General features: G+C 36.3%; 1 protein-coding gene across 3 annotated transcripts; it reads left to right on the top strand.

Moving 5' to 3' along the window:
• Positions 1 to 357: 357 nt before the first annotated feature.
• Positions 358 to 14,042, top strand: LOC107818175 (3beta-hydroxysteroid-dehydrogenase/decarboxylase-like). Of its 3 annotated transcripts, none has more exons than XM_016644122.2 (13): positions 358 to 570; positions 644 to 888; positions 2,500 to 2,589; positions 2,713 to 2,846; positions 2,937 to 3,107; positions 3,316 to 3,441; positions 4,972 to 5,051; positions 8,077 to 8,275; positions 8,785 to 8,890; positions 9,950 to 10,124; positions 10,613 to 10,769; positions 13,144 to 13,210; positions 13,416 to 14,042. In XM_016644122.2, exons 2-13 carry the CDS (start codon positions 654 to 656, stop codon positions 13,559 to 13,561), a joined length of 1,686 nt encoding a protein of 561 aa, XP_016499608.2. In that variant the 5' UTR covers positions 358 to 570; positions 644 to 653; the 3' UTR covers positions 13,562 to 14,042. The 3 variants fall into 3 exon arrangements, with proteins under 3 accessions (XP_016499608.2, XP_016499609.2, XP_075090324.1); XM_075234223.1 differs by having other exon boundaries at positions 432 to 570; positions 644 to 816; XM_016644123.2 differs by lacking the exons at positions 13,144 to 13,210; positions 13,416 to 14,042 and having other exon boundaries at positions 9,950 to 10,196; positions 10,613 to 10,748.
• Positions 14,043 to 19,712: the final 5,670 nt, after the last annotated feature.

Raw genomic sequence — 19,712 nt, forward strand, 5'->3', positions numbered from 1 at the left:
GAAAGAAAATACTTTTTCTACATCATAAATATATATATATTTTTTTTGTTGAAATGAAATAAAATATTTTTTTATATCATGAAAAAAAATTATTTTGTTAAAATGAAAAAAGAAATACTCTATTTACAACATGAAAATAAAGTATTCTTAATAGTATTTCTATTTAGGGTGGAGTAGGGCAAGGTTGGGGGAGGGAGGGGTAGGGGTGGGATGGGATAGGTGTGGGAGTGTAGGGTTGATAGGGTTGAAGAAGTTTTGAAAATAGGCAAAATATTTTATTCCAATCAAAGTAAAATGAGTTTTTTTTGAAAATATTTTTCAAAATAAGTGAACCAAAACATAATAAAATTGAAAAATATTTTTCAGAAATACCAAACATACCCTAAATTAATACTACTACAACCTCCATTTCTTTCATCTCACATCTCTCCATCTGCAGTCCCCCAAATTTATAGTACTAGAAACCCTAGAAACATCAGGGGAAAGGTGACATTAGTAGATTGATCGAGAGCACAATAAGAGATTGAAGTCATTCCAAGTTCTACAATTTGAATTACTAAGACGGAAGAGGTGTGTATTTAGCTGCATTGTGATAGTACTGATTGATTGATTTATTGATCGAGTTTACTTTATTATATCACAGGAGTGTAGAAATGGGTGAAGGAGAAGAGAGATGGTGTGTGGTGACGGGAGGGAGAGGCTTTGCTGCTCGCCATTTGGTGGAAATGCTGATCCGTTACGAAATGTTTCACGTCCGCATTGCGGATTTGTGTCCGGACATTAAGCTGGAGCCTGACGAGGAGGAAGGCACTGTCGGTAAAGCTCTGCGATCAGGCCGTGCTCACTATGTATCCATGGATCTTCGTGACAAGTCCCAAGTTCTTAAAGGTTTTTTCCCTTGTTAAAAAAATAAAAAATAAAAAATAAATATTCCTTATATTTTGCTTGATATTGACAAGTGATGCTTGCTCAGTTGGTAAAAGCACATACACCTACGACCATTAGGCCCTGGGTTCTAGTCACGCCAGAGGAAAAGTGTGGAACGCCAGAGTAAAAGTGTGGAAACACTATAGATCCTAGGGGTTTAGAAAGAAAAGAAGAAGTTGACATGTGATGCTTGCTCAGTTGGTAAAAGCAATTCCACCCACTACCGTTAGGTCCTGGGTTCGAGTCACGCTGGAGGTAAGTGTGGAAACACTATAGATACTCCTAATTTTGGGAGTGGTTGAAATAAAAAAAATAAAAAAATAATATTCCTTATATTTTGCTTGATATTGGTGATTAGTTGTAAAAACTCATATGTGTCGCCCCCAGGGCCTTGGTCTAGTGGTAAGAGTGCAACGCTTGATGTGTGGTTTAGGTTGCACGTCACGGGCTTGAACCCTACTACTGACAAAAACCTAGTATTTAAGTGGAGAAGGGTAGAGGGACCGGACCATAAACCACCAAGTTTGAATAATGTGCCATTGGCCCTCAAGGTTTTCTAGATTATAAAAAAACTCCAATTTGTCTTAAAAGGCAAACTATTGATTATTAGAATGAGACATGCCAAAATAGAGCAAAATACACAGAGGATATGTATGACCCACCCATTTAATTTGGGATTGAGGCATAGCAGTAGTAGTTTCTTCTCTTTTTTTTAAAAAAGAAAATCTTTAAGTAGTTTACTTTTTTTTTTTTGGTGTATTCATTGTATAAAATGTGAGCGCTAGAGATGTCAAATGTTTGCCAGCCAATCATAGTGTTAGCAGGTCTATCCGCTGCATGCATGATTTTGGTGTAAGAGAAGACTGAACCAATTATTCTGTTCAACACCTTTGTTTTTATTTTAGAACATGAGCTTTTATCTAGATTGGTTATAAACAAATTTAAATTAAGGTAGTGGGAGTAAAATTATTCGTTTTATTCTGGTTCGTGAGAAAGTGAGTAACTTATTTATCATCACTGACTTGAATTTGGTCCTGTTTTCAACATTTTGGCCTGAAGATTAAAACTCGTGGAACTTTCATTTGTACTTCGTTGAATATGTGCTATTCCTTCATTCCAATATTGATTCATTTAGAATAACATATGCCAATTGATGTTTCCGTGTAAATTATATCAATGTTTGTAATACATTTGTAAGTTTCATGTAGTGCTATCATTTTTATAAAGAAACTTTCTATGCTAGCAATTCATGGAATTGCAGATTTAAGGAACTGCCAATTTGTTGATCCAGAAAACTTGGTCTGTAGCTGAAAATAGAAAATGTTGTAGTTTATCAAGTGAAGATTTATAGAGGTTGGTAGTGCTTCCAACTATGGCTTGTGAACTTTTTATACATCTTTAAATGATGTATCGTGTACTTTTAACCATAGTATGAAAGCAAAAATGGGACTTTCCACATTTGAGATTGTTCCAAATAAAATAAGTCCAAGGCTCATTTTTTCTAGGTTAAATATTCAAAAGAACTTTTATTAAGTTGTGTAGAGTCATAACTTTTCACTTGATAACTTGCAGTGTGTGAAGGAGCAGAAGTGGTCTTCCACATGGCTGCTCCAGATTCATCGATCAACAACCACCAGCTTCATCATTCTGTTAATGTGCTAGGTATTGTTCGCAATTAGGAAAAGCTTTCTTTGTCACTTTGTCAGACTAATTCATTTTTCTTATTTGGTCTTGTTTCCTATATTAGAGTTTTACTTCTCTTTTTTCTGTTGAACAAATATAAAGGAACCAAGAATGTCATTGATGCTTGTGTTGAGCTAAAAGTGAAGAGACTTATTTATACCAGCTCCCCCAGTGTTGTGTTTGATGGAGTTCATGGTATTCTGAATGGGGATGAATCGCTACCATATCCTGCTCAGGTGTTGGCTCCATTTCCTGTTTACTTTATCCAAATGAATATTTGTCTGGTTTGTCTATAAACATACTTTTGTTACTGATAATGTCTTCAGCATAACGATTCCTATTCTGCAACTAAAGCTGAAGGAGAGGCACTAGTTATCAAGTCAAATGATACTAAAGGGCTCCTGACCTGCTGCATTAGACCTAGCAGTATCTTTGGCCCTGGCGACAGGTTGTTGGTTCCATCACTAGTTGCAGCTGCAAGGGCTGGAAAATCTAAGGTGATTCGATAATAGGTCATATTTATTGTTCAATAGTTTGATTAGAAATTGTGTCCTGAGGAACTTACTATTGGACACTGGTTCACTATTGTTTTGTTGCTTGTTGTTATTTGTAATGAACCAAAAGAATGATGAATTTTAAATGTTTTCTATTCTCTTTTTGCTATTTGAATGATTTTTGACGATTTTTTTGATTCATGATGTTCAGTTCATTATTGGTGATGGCAACAACATGTATGATTTCACTTACGTAGAAAACGTCGCACATGCTCATGTATGTGCTGAACGAGCTCTCGCATCAGGGGGTGCAGTAGCAGAGAAAGCTGCTGGGCAGGTAACGTTTCTAATTTTTCTTTTTTGTATGTTCTGTATTTTTTTGAAATCTTTGTTATAAGCAGCTGCTATGATCTCATGCTTTGCCGTATGCTTTCAATTTAATTACATTTATGTGTTTTGACTTGTGAAATTGTAACTGACGAAAGTATCCAGGATCATGCAATGCCATAGAAATCTTTGAGTTACTATTGGAGTCCCATCCATTTCTGTACCCAGCCTCATAATTGCGATATGTGATTAATGTTGCAAGAAAACTAAGATGAAGAATATTATGTCATGCAGCAATAGAAGTTGAGCAATCAATCTTAAGTTTTAATTGAAAGATCTCGAATCAAGGTTCAGCAAATGTTTATGCTGCACCATACAACTCCATAGGTTGGGTAAAGGTCATTACTTTCCTTGAAGTCCATGTGGTTTCTGGGTTCTGTTTTTGCTTAATATCTTACTTATTGACAGTTTCCATGAAGGACTAAATGCTTAGGTGGTTAACGGTCATTGGCTGTTGTGCGGCACTAAATCAGTTATACTTCTTTGTAGGGATGGCAAACGGGCGGGTCGGGTCGGGTCGGATATGTACGAGTCGAAAATGGGTAATGCAAAAACAGATACATTATCCGACCCAACCCATATTTAATACGGATAAAAAACGGGTTAACCGGTGGATAATATGGATATCCATATTATCAATGGCTTCTTGAATATGATCACTTTTTGGAGAATTCCTAGTCTCCTAAACTTGAGAAACTCTCAATTTGAGGCTTTACGAATTTAAAAGTTAAATCCATTAGTTCATATGGTTCTTATCCATATTTGGCCCGTTTTTAAGAAGTTCATCATCTTAATGGATAATATGGGTGGATAACTGTTTTCTTTTAACCATTTTGCCACCACTACTTCTTTGGCAGGGAGAAGTTTCCTCCTCATCTATCACTTTATCTTAATATTGTTCTTTTCTTCTCTAGCAATGCATTTGAAAAAGTACAGACTTAACATGTCGCTATTTATGTGGAATTACTGCAAAACTTTATTGGGTAAAACAGACTTTGCCAGTAGTTTTCAGTCGACAACACTTATACATCTGTTATTGTCTAGCTTACAGTTTCAGCAATCTAATAAGACATACCCTGCTTGTAGTCATTTTCCCTAGCCGTTTAGGGAACTTCTATCCTTGGATTAAGTCATAATTTTCGCCTTTCCCCTCCTCACAGTTACAAATTTACAGTAAATGATCAAATAAGAGCACCTTTGTCAACTTTCGTTTCTCTAGCAAGTTTGGAAACTTCTACCGTGGATCTAGTCATAATTTTCTTCATTCCCTTCCCCGTGTTATTATAGTTAACACCTCTGTGTGAGGTGTGTGTAGGTATGAAAATGGTCATATTGGCCATGCTGACTTATGAGTAAAAAATGTTTTCTTGCATTATCAAACTTTTTCTATGAGACGAACGTACTAAAGGAGGCTTTTTCTATGTTTTGTGTATTAGCTGTTGTTGAATACTAAAGCCTTGATAAAAAATGGTGTTGGCAGGCATATTTTATCACAAACATGGAGCCCATAAAGTTCTGGGAGTTCGTCTCACTTATTCTTGAAGGTCTTGGCTATGAAAGGTATTCTTATTTTATGGCTTTGGCTCTGTCGGAAAATTTTACCATACACAATACTAGTTTGTTTTCTCTGGATCACTTCGTGTTCTTTGTACGAAAAGCACTCTAAAATTTGTCTAGTATTATTCCGAGTCCAAGCAACATAGATTTTACCTGCTTTATATTTTTGTGATTCAGAAATGATTTTACCAAAGAGGTTCAACTACAATAATAGAGGTTAAGGCATCCTCTATCACCTAGAAGAACTAGGGAGAAACATTATTCCGAACACTTTTTAGTTTTCGCTGTTTATGTGCTGCAGCTCCCATGAGATCAAGTAATTACATAAACCACTTGCTGGAAACCTATTGGGGCCTAATTCTGATTATTTGGCATCCAGGAAGACGACTTATAGAGCAGAACCCTTCTGCTATGCAAATCTTTTTCTGTCTTATTGGGTCATATTAAGGGATTCCACACATGATGTTCGGTATATCTAGTTTTGATGATGACCAGCAAGTATGAGGCATCTTCATTTTGTACATCAAAAGAAAATAGAATTTCAGTCTTAGTATATGGTTTGATGTATTTGGTTCTGATGCTGACTCAAAAAAGAAAGTAAGATACTAAAATTGTTACATGACCTATTTCTGAGGGAAAACGTTCTATCTTTTAGGTGCTTTATTTTGAAAGGAAATGTAACCTGTATAATCTGATATGTAAGCTAATGGGGAAAATAATAACTAGTCGAACACAGTAAAACAAGACTATTTTGTGTGCAAGACCCAGATTTTGAAACAGTAGAAGGCGTGCCGATGTTATAGCTTAAGTCATACTCCCTGCATTCTAGTTTATGCGAACCTTTTTCATTTTTAGTCCGTTCCACAAAGAGTGACCTCTTCTAAATTTAGAAAGAATTAACTTAAACTTTCAATTCTACCCTCAAGGAGAAGCTTTTACATCTACACAAACTCTGGCATGTTTGGCACCACAAGCTTCAAAAGAACTATAGCCACACAAGTATTATGTATTGTTTAGGACCATAAGTTTTAAAAGTCTTAATTTCTTTCTTAAACTCCGTGCCCAGTCAAATAGGTTCACATAAATTGGAATGGAGGGAGTATTATTATAAAACATGCCTATTCTTAATTTTTCTTTTCATAGTTAAATATATCATTTCAATTTTAGATCAATCACAAAGCATAGCAGTATATCATCTTACTAACAAAGAAAAAGGAATAAAGAAACTATGCAAAACCAAGAAGAAGAAGAAGGAGACTTCCCCAATGTTTTCGTGCTAACCCCACACTTCCTTTTGTCGATGAATTATTTTACTTGCTTCGCATGCAAAACTAGAAAGCATTATCCAGGAATATAGGGAAGATATCGCCTAGCAAACTTAACTGGGATGCGATGTAGAAAGGATTTCCGAGTAGAAGAGTAGAAAGGAAAGAGTATTTAGAGAGATACAGAAAAGTTGAATAGCAGGGGATAGGATAGTGATGGAATTTTCTGTATGAGTGAGTTAGGTGTAGGTGAAAGAGATGAAAACTAGTACATCAGTAATGTAATTGGTGGCTAAGGACAGTGGTGTCCGGGCCAACTTGTGGGCACCTCGATTATTCCACAGGTTATAGGTAACTCTGGCCACCGAGACTTAGGTAGATGAAGAAACCACCTTACGTTTTTTGTCTATGTTGGGATTTAAGCCTACCCATGGTTTTCACCTACTTCATTGGCTACTAGGTCACAACTTGGTTGTTGGATAAGGGCTTTCGTTTCAATGGTTTGAAAAGAAGAGTGTCCGTTTACGAAATGCAATACAAAATGAAAAGCAAGGAAAGTGAAATGGTGTTAGGCAAAATCCAATATAGAATGTCTTAGGGGGCATCATTGAATAAATTGGCTTCCGCTTGATTCCTGGAAACACAAGCGGATTGGAACAATAGAACTAATAGTAGAATAAACGAAGACTTCATTCCTGAAATAGTTTTGAACTCACTTTAAACCCCTTTAAGAGAGCTAATTATGGTGTAACCCCATGATTAACCCTATGTAGTACTAATCACCCCAATTGTTGAAATATGGGTGGTTTGGGCAGCTTCAAAAGTTTTGGCTAAGATTGCCACCTTTCAGTGATTGCTAATTGCTTTGGTTGTAAACTATGTGAATGAGACGATTTAAAGAAGCATGTGCTTCGCGGATTATATTAAGGTTAAGTAGCGAATAATATTATATAGGATCAAATATGATTTTTGGTTGTAATATTATGTTTATTCATGCATAAGCTTGTATCCTAGTACAAGGGGTGGCTCGCTATGATGGCTGTTGTACATTATCTTTAGCCAATTTGGGAGGGGTTGGTATTTTAGTATTTCCTTCTTTTGCTTCTTCGGTGTTTTCTATTTTTTCTGCCTGGATGGTGATGACGTCTGAAAAAGATGTACCTTTTAGTTTGACTTGAGGAATTGTGTTTTAAAAGCTGATTGCTCAGTGTACAGCTCCAGTTTTCTTCTTTTTTGCTTTTGCTGTTAAAATGGTTGAGCCACGGTTTGTAGCTTTGAGATTGGTTATCATTACTGTCTTTAATTTTGTGTTAGGACCAAGTGGAACCGTGTGATTTGACTCTAAATCCATAGTTCCTAATGAACATGATGACAAAGATCTTAAGTGGGTTTGGCAGGTTCAGATTTGCTTCCTTCTTTTGTTTCTTTTTCATTTTGAGGCACTCTAACCTCTTCTCCTCTTCTCCTGTTATATATATATATATATGAGAGATTTCTCTGGGTGATTTGTTAAACCAACTCATTATAATTCCTCGTCAACTAAAGCTGTTTATCATGCCTATTGGCATTTGCAGATGCATTTGAATAACAACTGAAATTTTATCTTGTGCATTCATGAAAAGGAAATATGGCTTCTATGTCATTTCTAAGCATTTATGAGTGCTTCACGCTCTAGTAGATACCATTGGTCAATTCCGCTTTCAGTTTACCTCATTTTTTTGCGGTGTATATTATCTTTATTTCTGATTTTTCGTAGTATGCAGGCCAAGCATTAAAATTCCTGCTTCTGTTATGATGCCAATTGCACATTTGGTGGAGTTGGCTTATAAGCTGTTGGCCGCATATGGAATGAAGGTCCCACAGTTGACTCCGTCAAGAATCAGACTCCTATCTCGTAGTAGAACATTTAGTTGTTCAAAAGCAAATGATCGCCTGGGCTACACACCAATTGTCCCACTTCAGGTTCCTGTACAATCCTTGAAATTGATCAATTGTGTCTGGTAATTCCACATATAAACGATAAATGCCATGTTGTATCTGTCTCATACTCCGTGGAAGTGTTAAGGTATTCTACTCATAATCATCTGCATTGGATAGTCCTTTATAACTTCTTAGCATAAATTTTCATGTCATATGTGGTCAACATTTTTGGCTAAAACATATTCTCGGAACTTGATTCTCTAAGATTGAACTTTCTCTAGATATATTGCTTCACAGATGCATGAGTCTGAACTTCCGCTATGTTACTGTTGAATAGCTATTTTAGTGTCCAACTTGTATGTGGCTTGTAAACTTATGTTTCATGAAAGGAATTATGGAATTAGCTTGTATTTTTCCTTGATTTTAAGTTTAAGAATTTTGTTTTGGGGCCTTGTTTGATAACATCACTTTGAATGATTATTCATTTTCCCACAGATACTTTGGCTTTTATTCTTGTTAGGTACTCAATGATTGTGATTCTATTTCTTTAGGATGGCCTAAGGAGGACAATTGAATCGTATCCGCACTTGAGAGCTGAAAAGCGTCCAGAAAAAGAAGGCCCTTCTAAAGCTTCTCTATTTCTCGGAAGTGGGAGAGGTATGCGTTTGAGCTCCATTCTCATAACTTGAGCCTCTCATAACAATCAATTTATTTGTCTGATAGATTATTTTAATTCTATAGTCAATGTATTGCATCTGTTGATGGGATCCCGCTGAGGCTACGCCCTTTGAAATTTATTACATAGTTTTTTCTTGTAAAACATTTCATTCCAGTATACTTCTTGATTATTGGCAAGTCGCATGTGGTCCCTTATTGTACTTTGTTATACATCCAAATAAAATGTATGGGGAGCAAAAGCTTGTATATTCTATTGGCTTATTACATAATCGAACATATTTACTGTGTTCGATGAACAAACAGCAAGACATCCAGAACCAGTACTTGGTGGATGTTGCAACAATAAACCCAGTGAAATCCCACATGTGGTACTTGGTGGATGTTGAACAGTCAAATATTTGTCTAGTCCCCATCTCTATTTTTGCCTTCATTGTGTAATGATCTAAAAGAAATTTTTTAGTTCGGATACGGACCACAGCAATGCACACAATTTTGTAAAATTTTAAGCCCACAAAGTGGTTTCTCCTCTGTCAGCATCAAGTTGATTTCTGTATTTATAGTGAATTATTTAAAAGTTGGGAGTTGAATTATTCAACTTACTGAGAAATATCCCTCAACATGCTACTGCCTTGAATAACTTGTCTTTCTCTTACATTGTATTAAGTTGTGGTAGCGACCAATTAGTCATCAATCTGAAAAGTCTTACAAACTAGGCGTCCGAATGCAATTGCTTGGTTCTCTGCGATGAATAAAATACAAATATTACATGTGGGATGTCTTACCTTGCAATCTCAAACTGGCTTTCCCCTTGTTTAGGCTGGTTTTTCAGGTATTATCTAGGGAGACACAGATTTGACTATTTCACATATTTATATGTATACTGAGCACAATTGCAAAAGATTTTGACACTTCTTAGTTGTATTGCATGTTTGTAAAAGAATCATTATTTAATGTGATAAACAGTGAATGACAGATTTATATCATATTTTAAGAGAAAAAAAAAGATTCTAACACGACCTATGTGACTGTATTTTGCAGTGGCTGACACACTTCTTTGGAAGGATAAGAAACAGACACTAACAGCAGCATTAGTTCTGGCCGCAATTTATTTCAATTTCGTAGCTTCTGGCTTCACCGTTGTAACTTCTATATCAAGGATTCTGTTCGTGGCATCAATTTTCTTGTTCATCCACGGGAGACTGCCTCAGAAAATGTATTCACCTGTACTGTCTTTCCGTCTGTCTGTCCCTATTTCTATCCGTGCAGCAGACATATATATAAATTGGTATGACAGAATTACTGGAAATGTTAACTATCAACTATGACCGCAATTACCTGACAATTTTTCATTGTACTTCTTCTTGGTAAACTGAATTCTATTCCCTTTCTCCTACTTTTTTTGCTCTGATGATTGTTACCTTGATGGCTCTTTCCTATAGCTACCATTGTTTGATAATTCTACATTTTCTCACGGCATTTATTAACCATTTGGATATGGATTTTAGAGAGGCCCATTTGTTTAATTGATTTCCTTCTGGCTTTTAGAAATTACTCATCATTATATTTAATGGTCATTCTGATGTATACATGTTAATAAAGGTGCAGTCTATTGCATATGCATTTTCTGTTGAGTGAGCAGCCAGGGAACTGGCGTTGAGTCAGTTCAGGAGTCATGATATGCTTTTGTTTTTTCTGGTACAGAATGGGCTATAAAATTGACAAAGTTCCCGGATCATGCTTCCATGTATCGGCAGAGACATCACGCCAAGTTGCTCTGTCAGCAGCCTCGGGGTGGAATTCTGCAGTAAAGGGTTTAAAGTCTCTTTGTAGAGGGACTGATTGCATGTTCTTCCTTAAGGTAATTGCTAACACATACAATCTATTTATTTATTTGTTTATCTTTTTGACAATCATGGTGTACGGGCCAACTTGTATGCACCTCAATTAATTCCACCGGTTACCTGCTACCTCCCACTAGCACAGGTACCGGGTAACTTTGTTCACCAAGGTTCGGAGAGATGGAAAGAAATCACTTAGTGTTTTTTGTCTTCGCTGGGATTTGAACCTGAGACCTCATGATTCTCAACCCACTTCACTAACCACTAGATCACATCCTTGGGTGCTCTATTTGTTTTTCTTTTTATTCTTCGTCAAGTAAAATAAGTTATTTTACATTAGCACTGAGTGCTATAATGGCTTTATAAAAAGTTTAGACTTCTAACGAAGACAATAATACCTCCAGTATGCCATTGACATCTTCCTATTTACACCATAACACAAAATGTATAGGTGCTTCAATCTGTTTCTTTTGAGCAAATAAACTTTGAATTAACTGCAAACAGCATAAAAATTAACGGAGGCATAGTGTTCATTCAATAAGATAGAAGACATTAAAAAAATAGGTAGAAGATTACATGACATCTGTTAGGAAAAACAACTACCAAAGCTTTTATCAGTGATAAACATGAGTGAACCACAGCAGAGGCCCAAGGTAAAATACAAATGTGTACAAGCTGCTCAAACATAACATTTGAGGCTGTGATACACAATTCCAAAGAAGTCAAGCAAGAATATTAAGTAGCTCTCAAGTCTGTCCCAAAAAGAATGTCACCGTTCTATATTTAGAAACAATTTAACTTCAAAATTCTCCTTTTACCCTTAATGAGATGATTTATAGTCACACAAATATCTAAGCCTTGTTTTAGACCACAAGTTTCAAAAGTCTTGATTTCTTTCTTAAACTTCGGGCCTAGTCAAACAGTTCCATATAAATTGGGACATAGGGAGTACCATTTAGTGCCAAAAGTAATGCAGAGTTTCACTTGTATTTGGTTGGCTATGAATTGGTTATGCATTCTTTTGTCTTCTTTTTGATGAGTATGAACGTGCGTTTTTTATATCCTTACAGTTTTCTTTTATTCTTCCTGCTTTATTTCATGTGACATGTGTGCCTTTTTGATATAAAAAATGTTTGATACCTTGTAATGGGATAATGTTATAATTTGATTAGATTTTATAATGCAAAGTTTATTATCTTAATTGAAAAAAATAATGTTCTCCATGAAATATCTATACAAAAATTTCTCAACTGAAAGAAATTTTCAGCTTCTCCCTTTGTCCCTAGATATTGTCTTATTTTCGTTTTTGTCCATTTAAAAATACTGCCACTTGAATGAAAAATCTATTATCTCCAATTTGCATTACTTTATTCATACTATTAGGTTTCAAAAATCATTTTGCGCCCAGCTCCATCCATTAAAGTTTTAAACCCTTAAAAAGTTCTCTACAAATCTTCTATTCTACTATAGAATTTCAGCTTCACTTTTAATATCTGTATTGATTCAAATTAATAATACAATTTGTGGTCGAGAGAATACTTGTTATTGTTATTATGACTCTACGAGGGTCGGAAGCAAACGAAAAAGCAGGTATCAAAAAAATATTTGACTTTAAAATATAATCTTTGGAAGGTCAAGGAACTTTGACAGTCGCAGAAAATGAAAAGGTTAAGATACTAGTAAGGTGCTAGAAAAGGGGTTATCGTGTGTTTAGGGAAGTAATATCTCACAGAAAGCATTCTGGGGCGTAGATGGTTAGTTTGGGCAGCTTGATGTAGCAGATGGGAGATTCAAGAGGATCCTGTTAAGTTGGAAGAGAGTACTGTTCTGCAATGTTTGAATGTTTTTTGGGTGTGTAAGGGCCTTTAAATGGGCCTTTAAATTGATTTGATGTGTTGCAGTAGGAAGAAATTATGGGAGGGGTAACAGCAGTCCAAGCCCCAATTTTTTTTTCCTTCCTTTTCTTTGGGTTGGGCCGGGGGTTTATTCCGTTTTGAATAGATGGGTTTTTGTCAAGTTACACATCTAGGAGAAAAGGAATCTCATTTTTTTTTTCCCTTTAATGTGTTTCTTTTTCTGCATTTTAGGAAATGACAAGGTACGCAGGTTTGTCATGCTTTGACATTCTGTATTTTTATTGCATTCCCCTTGAGTGCCACTGTAACAATAATTTTCCTTGACCTATTTCGAAAACCCAAACCACGTGAAAACATGTAGAATTAGCATTTCTGTTTCACTGAAATTAAAAATTCCGGATAAGACATTGGATGCAAAATAGAGATTTCTAAGCCCTCTTGCTTCTGCTGGCCAAGATTAGTAATTATATCTCCGCCATACTGTTACTGGAATTTTCATCTATTAGTTTGTGAAATCCTTCAATTGGACGATGAACAGGTGGTTCTCTCTCTACTGATTCTAAGTATCCTTGGAACCATTTCTCTGCGGAGTCTGTTTGTCATTGGTAAGTGGTCTCTCTTTCCTCCCTCTATCCATATATGTACGTATTGACATTGAATTAGCACATCTATCCTTGTGCTTACAAAGTAAAAAACTCATTTGCACTCGGAAACTGTTATACTTTCTAAAATGATGCAAATAGCAGCTCAAGCTATGCAACAAATTCAACTACATATTGGGTGCTCTGACCATGTTTTGTTCAACTGCAGGAATCCCAGCTGCCTTTACTTTATTTTTTATATATGAGAAAAAAGAGGAAGAAATAGATCATCTACTTCATGAGATTATCTCATTTACATGGAAATTGAAGTCTGATATTTTTAGGAGAATTTTCAGCTCTGCAAATGACCTATAATGGGCAGCAATAACCTGATGGAGCTTCTTCCTTATCTCGAGAAGCTTCCTTAAGCAGGTTCTTGAAGTTCAGGGACTTGAAACATATCCTTGTGTGTAACATATTCATGGTTGGGAACCTTGGTGAAAGCCAGTTTATCTGTCTGATCTGATATCAGCATGCAGTGTGCCAAGGGACTCTATTTTGTTTCCTCTTCTCATTTCTCTTTTTTTCCTTCTTTGCCAATATTGCTAGAATATGTTTTGGTTCTTGCTGCACTGGGTTTGAACGTTTTCTTTTGGTCCTATAGTGGTTGGGGAGGTGCTGGTTAGTTACAGATTATTTGTCATGTGATAATATGTAATTTTGCTTGCTATTGAATTGAAGAATCAAGAATGTGTAAGTTTTTGTGTCAGTGTAGCTCTCGTCTAGTTTGACTTCTTTTTGTTTTGGCTAATCATCTTGTTTGGCTTCAATGTTAAAGAAATGCATCTTAATATTATCTTTTTCTTCCATGGTCTGCGTGCATAGTGGCGCACAGCTATTATCCATATCTGTAATTTGTTATCTATAACAATTGTAGAAGTGTCAATGTTTAGTATTTTAGCGTCTTGATGTTTTCCATATTTCCATTTACCTTGAAATGCTTAGACATATAGAGGATAATTGTGCAGATAAATATTTACCAAATACGTAGATTTTAAGCTCCATCCGGCTCTTCTTGATAATGCAAGTTTTTTAAAAATAAAATAAAATAAAAAGAATAAAAGAAACTCATAGAAAATAAAAAATCTATCATGTTTTACAAGTATAAAAATTACAATACTGTCAAAAGTTATTATGAAAAATATATATCAACTGGAACGTTTTTAACTTTTAAATAATTAAAATCATAATTTTTTAAAAGATATTATTGAACTGCACATTTTATCTCTCTAAAAGTAAATACTCAATAAATTTTATCAATATTATAATTTAAGATATTACTCCTTTATGAGTAAATGCAAAATTATTTTTAAATAGCAAAATAATAAGTGTGATAATTTTGAGACGTAGAACTAAGACATGAAGATTTAGCAAGTAAGGATTTAAATTTTGCTCATCTATTTTTAGATGAAATATTCAAATGATATTCACCCTCAAGGTATTCTCAATTAGTAAATATGCGATACTATTGTTCGTTATTTGAGTTATTTATAATTTTTGATATTCCTATAGATGAATTTTTTTAATCATTCATTTGTTAAAGAATTTTGAGAGTCAACAATGCATGAGAACTCGACACATAATTTGCATTGGAACTATGGGCGAGCGGCGTTGAGCGTTGAGCGTCAGGGGTGTTTAGAGCCCATAGTCGGGCGCTTCGTTCACAAAATAGAACTAAGCCCCACATATGAGCCTCAAGGCGTTTTGACAGGGCCCCGTCCCGATGCGAGTCCCAAAAAAGCCTTTTAAAACATTGATACCAAACTAGGTAATTTAATTTTAACTGCTAAAAATTAAAGAGAGAATTCATATCATTTAACCATTATTAAGCAATAAGTGCGTGCAAGAAAGATAAATATTTTTACCTTCATTAACTTGGTATAAATACTATTTCAACACGGACTTAGATACTTCTGCTGTTCCAATTTAAATGAGGTACTTTCTTTATTAGTTCGTTCAACGTGTCCTTACAATCTACATGAGAATAAAAAAGCAAAGATTCATACTTCTGGATAAACAAATCTACACGATAGAGAATGTAAGAAAGAAAAGTTTTCATAACAGCATTGTAGCATCTCGAAGATAAGTATAGACGTTTTCATACCGATCCACAAGATTCTATTAGTCCTGTTCATGACTCGTGAGACCTAAGCAAACTAATGCATGTCTCTAAATTTTTTCGGGCATATTGTTATAGTATTTTTTATGGAACAATTGTTTATTTATTTATTCAATTCAATAAAGTTTTATTTTAAATAGATCACGTATTTGTCTGTATATCCTTTGCTTATATAGTAGATGATTTAATGTATAGAGTTTAGCTTATACACGGAAGATTAAATCATCGATTTTTATAAGTCATAAAGTTTATGTTCACAATCTAATGATGGAATTGGACAAACCTAAGGTAAAACTTAAGACCTTCAATAGGTGATTTATGATATAGCCTATGACCACACCCCATCACATTGAGCCTGTGACCACACCGACCTCTCCATAACACTCACACAAGAAACACAATGAATCTGAGTGTCACGACCCAAAACCCAACTAGTCGTGATGGCACCTAACCTAACCCGCTAGGTAAGCCAGTTAACCACTAACCAATTCCAATAACAATTAATAAATCAATTAAGTAAAGAAATATCTGAATCTGATACATTCCCCAAGGACTGGTAGTACAAATCACGAGCCTCTAAAAATAGAGTTTACAATGTTGTATGAAGTAAACACATCATCTATTTGAAAAGTACATAAACAAAGTTTTATGAATCTAAGGCTACCATGAGCAAGAGGCAACTACAACCGGAACGCAGGTACATCTTCAGATCCAGCTACCAACGAACACAGCAACATCAGCAGCCAACATCTGCACGCAAGGTGTAGAAGTGTAGTATGAGTACAATCGACTGCATGTACTCAATAAGTAACAAACCTAACCTTAGGTTGAAAGTAGTGACGAGCTTGTACCAAGGTCAGAGTCCAACTCCAATAACCAACAACAATTCATAGCAACCTAATGCAAGTAATAAAAGAAGCAACTCAAAGATAAAATGCTCAGCTTAATCATGATTTCTGAAAATAGTTCTGCCTTTCAAGTATATCAGTGAAAACCCAAATCGTTTACCGAAGTTGCCAAAAATATGAGTAAGTTTGAAAACAGTAATTTTTCCAAAAATCCTTTCAATAATAAATAAGATGTTTCATTTTATTTCCAGATAGCCAGTGTAAAACAAATGCATCACTATGCCAATATGTCAACATATGTGAGAAGTCATGAATGACGTGATACCGTACAACATGAGAAAAATACATCTCTATGCCTGTATGTCATGTGTGCATGTCAATGCAATATATCTCAGAGATGAACTCATGTACTCACACTCTCAGAGTACTCAATCTCACTTTCTCACCTATTTCACTCATCATGCTCAATCACTCGGTACTGTATATGGACAATCCGGCCTAGGGAATATCCATCCCGGAATATACACATCAACTGATCATCAGTCACTCAGTACCGAGTAGGGCCAATCCAGCTCATGGGAAAGCCCAGGTATAAATGCTTCGGACAAGATATATGTCCAGGGAAGATCCATCCCTCAATATAAATCAACCGCGCTCACTGTGGGTGTGTGCAGACTCCGGAGGGGCTCCTTCAACCCAAGCGCTATAAACGGCACGGACAACACGTGCTGCACGGACAATTCTCGTGCTATAGTATCAATATCTAGATCCGCACGGACAACTCATGTGCTGCACGGACAACTCACGTACCATAGTATCAATATCCTCACAATCAGGCCCTCGGCCTCACTCAGTTATCAATCTCTCTAGTCTCTCGGGCTCACAATATCAGAAAACTAGCCCAAAATGATGATATGATATGTCAATATGTAGCAACAGAGACTGAGATATGATATGAAATGAATGAACATGACTGAGTATGAAATTGCAATGTAAGCAAATAACTCAATAGCAGTAATGACCTCAATGGGTCCCAACAGAATAAGCACGTAGCCTAGACATGGTTTCTAACATGAATTACAGCTCGATAACTCTAGTACGTAGAGATTTCATGATTACAGATAAGTTTAGGTAACTACACAGTACCACAGGAATAACAGAGTCACAGTTCATACGGTGCATGCCCACACGCTCGTCACCTAACATGTGCGTCACCTCAACACCAAACACATAACACGTATAATCAGGGTCATACCCTCAGCTCAAATATTAGAAGAGTTACTTACCTCGAACAAGACGAATCTAATGTCGAGCAAGCTAAACAATGCTCCAGAAATTCCATTCTGCGTGTATCAACTTCTGAACAGCTCTAATCTATCCACAATAAATTTGATTCAGTCCACACAGTTATAGGAATAAATTCCATACCAAAATACTAATATTTTCCCACAAAATCTGACATTACACTTCAAAAATCGCCTGTGGGGCCCACATCTCAGAATTCGACAAAACTCACAAAATTCGACAACCCATCAAATTACAAATTCAACCATACTAATTTCACTCAAATTCGACTTCGAATCGGTATTCAAAACTCGAAAATTCATCTTATGAAATTATAGAAATTTCCTTCGATTTCTCTTGAAGATTCGATAATCTTACACCAAAAATGAAGATTAATTCATGAAATATAATCACAAGGGAGTCAAGAACACTTACCTTAAGTTGTGTGGAAAACTTCCTCTCCAAAGTCGCCTAAACCGAGCTCCAAAATCCGAAAAATGGGTGAAAATATTGAACCCTCAAACTTAAAGGGGTTCTGCCCAGTGTTTCTGCATTTGCGGACAAGAGGTTGCATCTGCGACCTTCGCTTTTGCGGGAAAAGGCTCGCATTTGCGAGACAGGCTGCTTCTGCGATGGTCATGGTCGCATCTGCGATCGCGCTTCTGCGCCTGAAGATCCGCTTCTGTGATGCCTCCCCAGCCAGTACTCCCTCGCTTCTGCGACTGCTTTGTCTCTTCTGCGACCATCACACCTGCGCAACCCAGCCGCAGGTGCGATCATATCAGAACCAGCAGCCAACACCAACCTTAGCCAAAACTTCCAAAATGCTCCGAACCTCGTTCGAAACTCACCCGAGCCACTCGGGACACCGTCCCAATATATCGACAAGTCCCATAACAAAATAACGGACCTACTCGAGACCTAAAATCACACATAACAACATCAAAACGACGAATCGGACCTCCAATCATAATATATGAACTTTGAACTTTCAAATTCTATATCTTGTGCTGAAACACATCAAATCAATCCGGAATGACTTCAACTTTTGCACACAAGTCATAAATGACATAACAGAGCTATTCCAATTTCCAGAATTGGATTCCGACCCGATATAAAAAAGTCAACTCCCCGGTCAAACTTCTAAAAATTCAACTTTCGCCATTTCAAGCCTAATTCCACTACGGACCTCCAAATAATTTTCCAAACCCGTTCCTAAGTCCAAAATACCATATGGAGCTATTGGAATCATCAGAATTCAAATCCGAGGTCGTTTGCACATAAGTCAACATCCGGTCAACTTTTTCAACTTAAGTTTTCAATTGTGAGACTACGTGTCTCATTTCACTCCGAAATCCTTCAGGACCCGAACCAATTATCCCCGGCAAGTCATACAATAACTGTAAAGCATAAATTGAGCAGTAAATGGGGGAATGAGGCAGTAATACTCAAAACGACCGGCCGGGTCGTTACATTCTCCCCCACTTAAACATACGTTCGTCCTCGAACGTACTAAGAGTTGTTTCTAAGCCACCAAATCCCTATTCCATCTTACCATGCACATACCCGGGGGTGATCCCACGTCACCCTATTCTATATAGGCCTGACAACACAATACAACTGAAAATCATTAATTTAATCTTGTCCCCAAAACCTTGGAATTCAATTCCCAACATTCAGAATTTTCTTACAAGACCCGAATCTCACAGTTACACACTGTATAAGTCTGAACAAGCTGCATCAAGCCATAACTACAACCACAGATATAATCACCTAACATATTACACAACTCGCATGCTCGTAGCGCCATTCATGATCACACTAAGTACTCCAAAACCAACCAGGTACTAGCATTAAACCCCATATCTAACAAAACCTCATTCCAAAAACTTTGTACACTGCTGAAAATGAAAAAACACACACATAAATCTCATGACCCCTCATCAGATCAACAAGTCATGGAGCTATCTCGCCCCAACCAAAATCATAATCACTTTCTAAGCCGACTTTCAATATTATTCTCCCGAATATACCGTAATTGAACCTGATAGTACCCATTCTAGGTCCAATGACCTTATATTATATAACACAACTAGTACACAGACATGCCACACTAATATAACTCAGAGCCACAAACCGTGCCGTCCGTGCACCAATACGCAACAATTCAAATGTACTCAGTCATGGAAAATGACTCAAATGAGAGAACTGCCCC

This window comes from Nicotiana tabacum, chromosome 17 (genome assembly GCF_000715075.1).
Source record: "Nicotiana tabacum cultivar K326 chromosome 17, ASM71507v2, whole genome shotgun sequence".
Classification (NCBI taxonomy): Eukaryota; Viridiplantae; Streptophyta; class Magnoliopsida; order Solanales; family Solanaceae; genus Nicotiana; species Nicotiana tabacum.

What these genes read in the sequence shown, in the direction of transcription:
- LOC107818175 (XM_016644122.2), top strand. Translation starts at nt 654, where the DNA reads ATGGGTGAAGGAGAAGAGAGATGGTGTGTGGTGACGGGAGGGAGAGGC. An exon ending in CAAGGGCTGGAAAATCTAAG is followed by an intron (nt 3,108 to 3,315) that starts GTGATTCGATAA and finishes CATGATGTTCAG; the next exon opens with TTCATTATTGGTGATGGCAA. An exon ending in GCGGAGTCTGTTTGTCATTG is followed by an intron (nt 13,211 to 13,415) that starts GTAAGTGGTCTC and finishes GTTCAACTGCAG; the next exon opens with GAATCCCAGCTGCCTTTACT.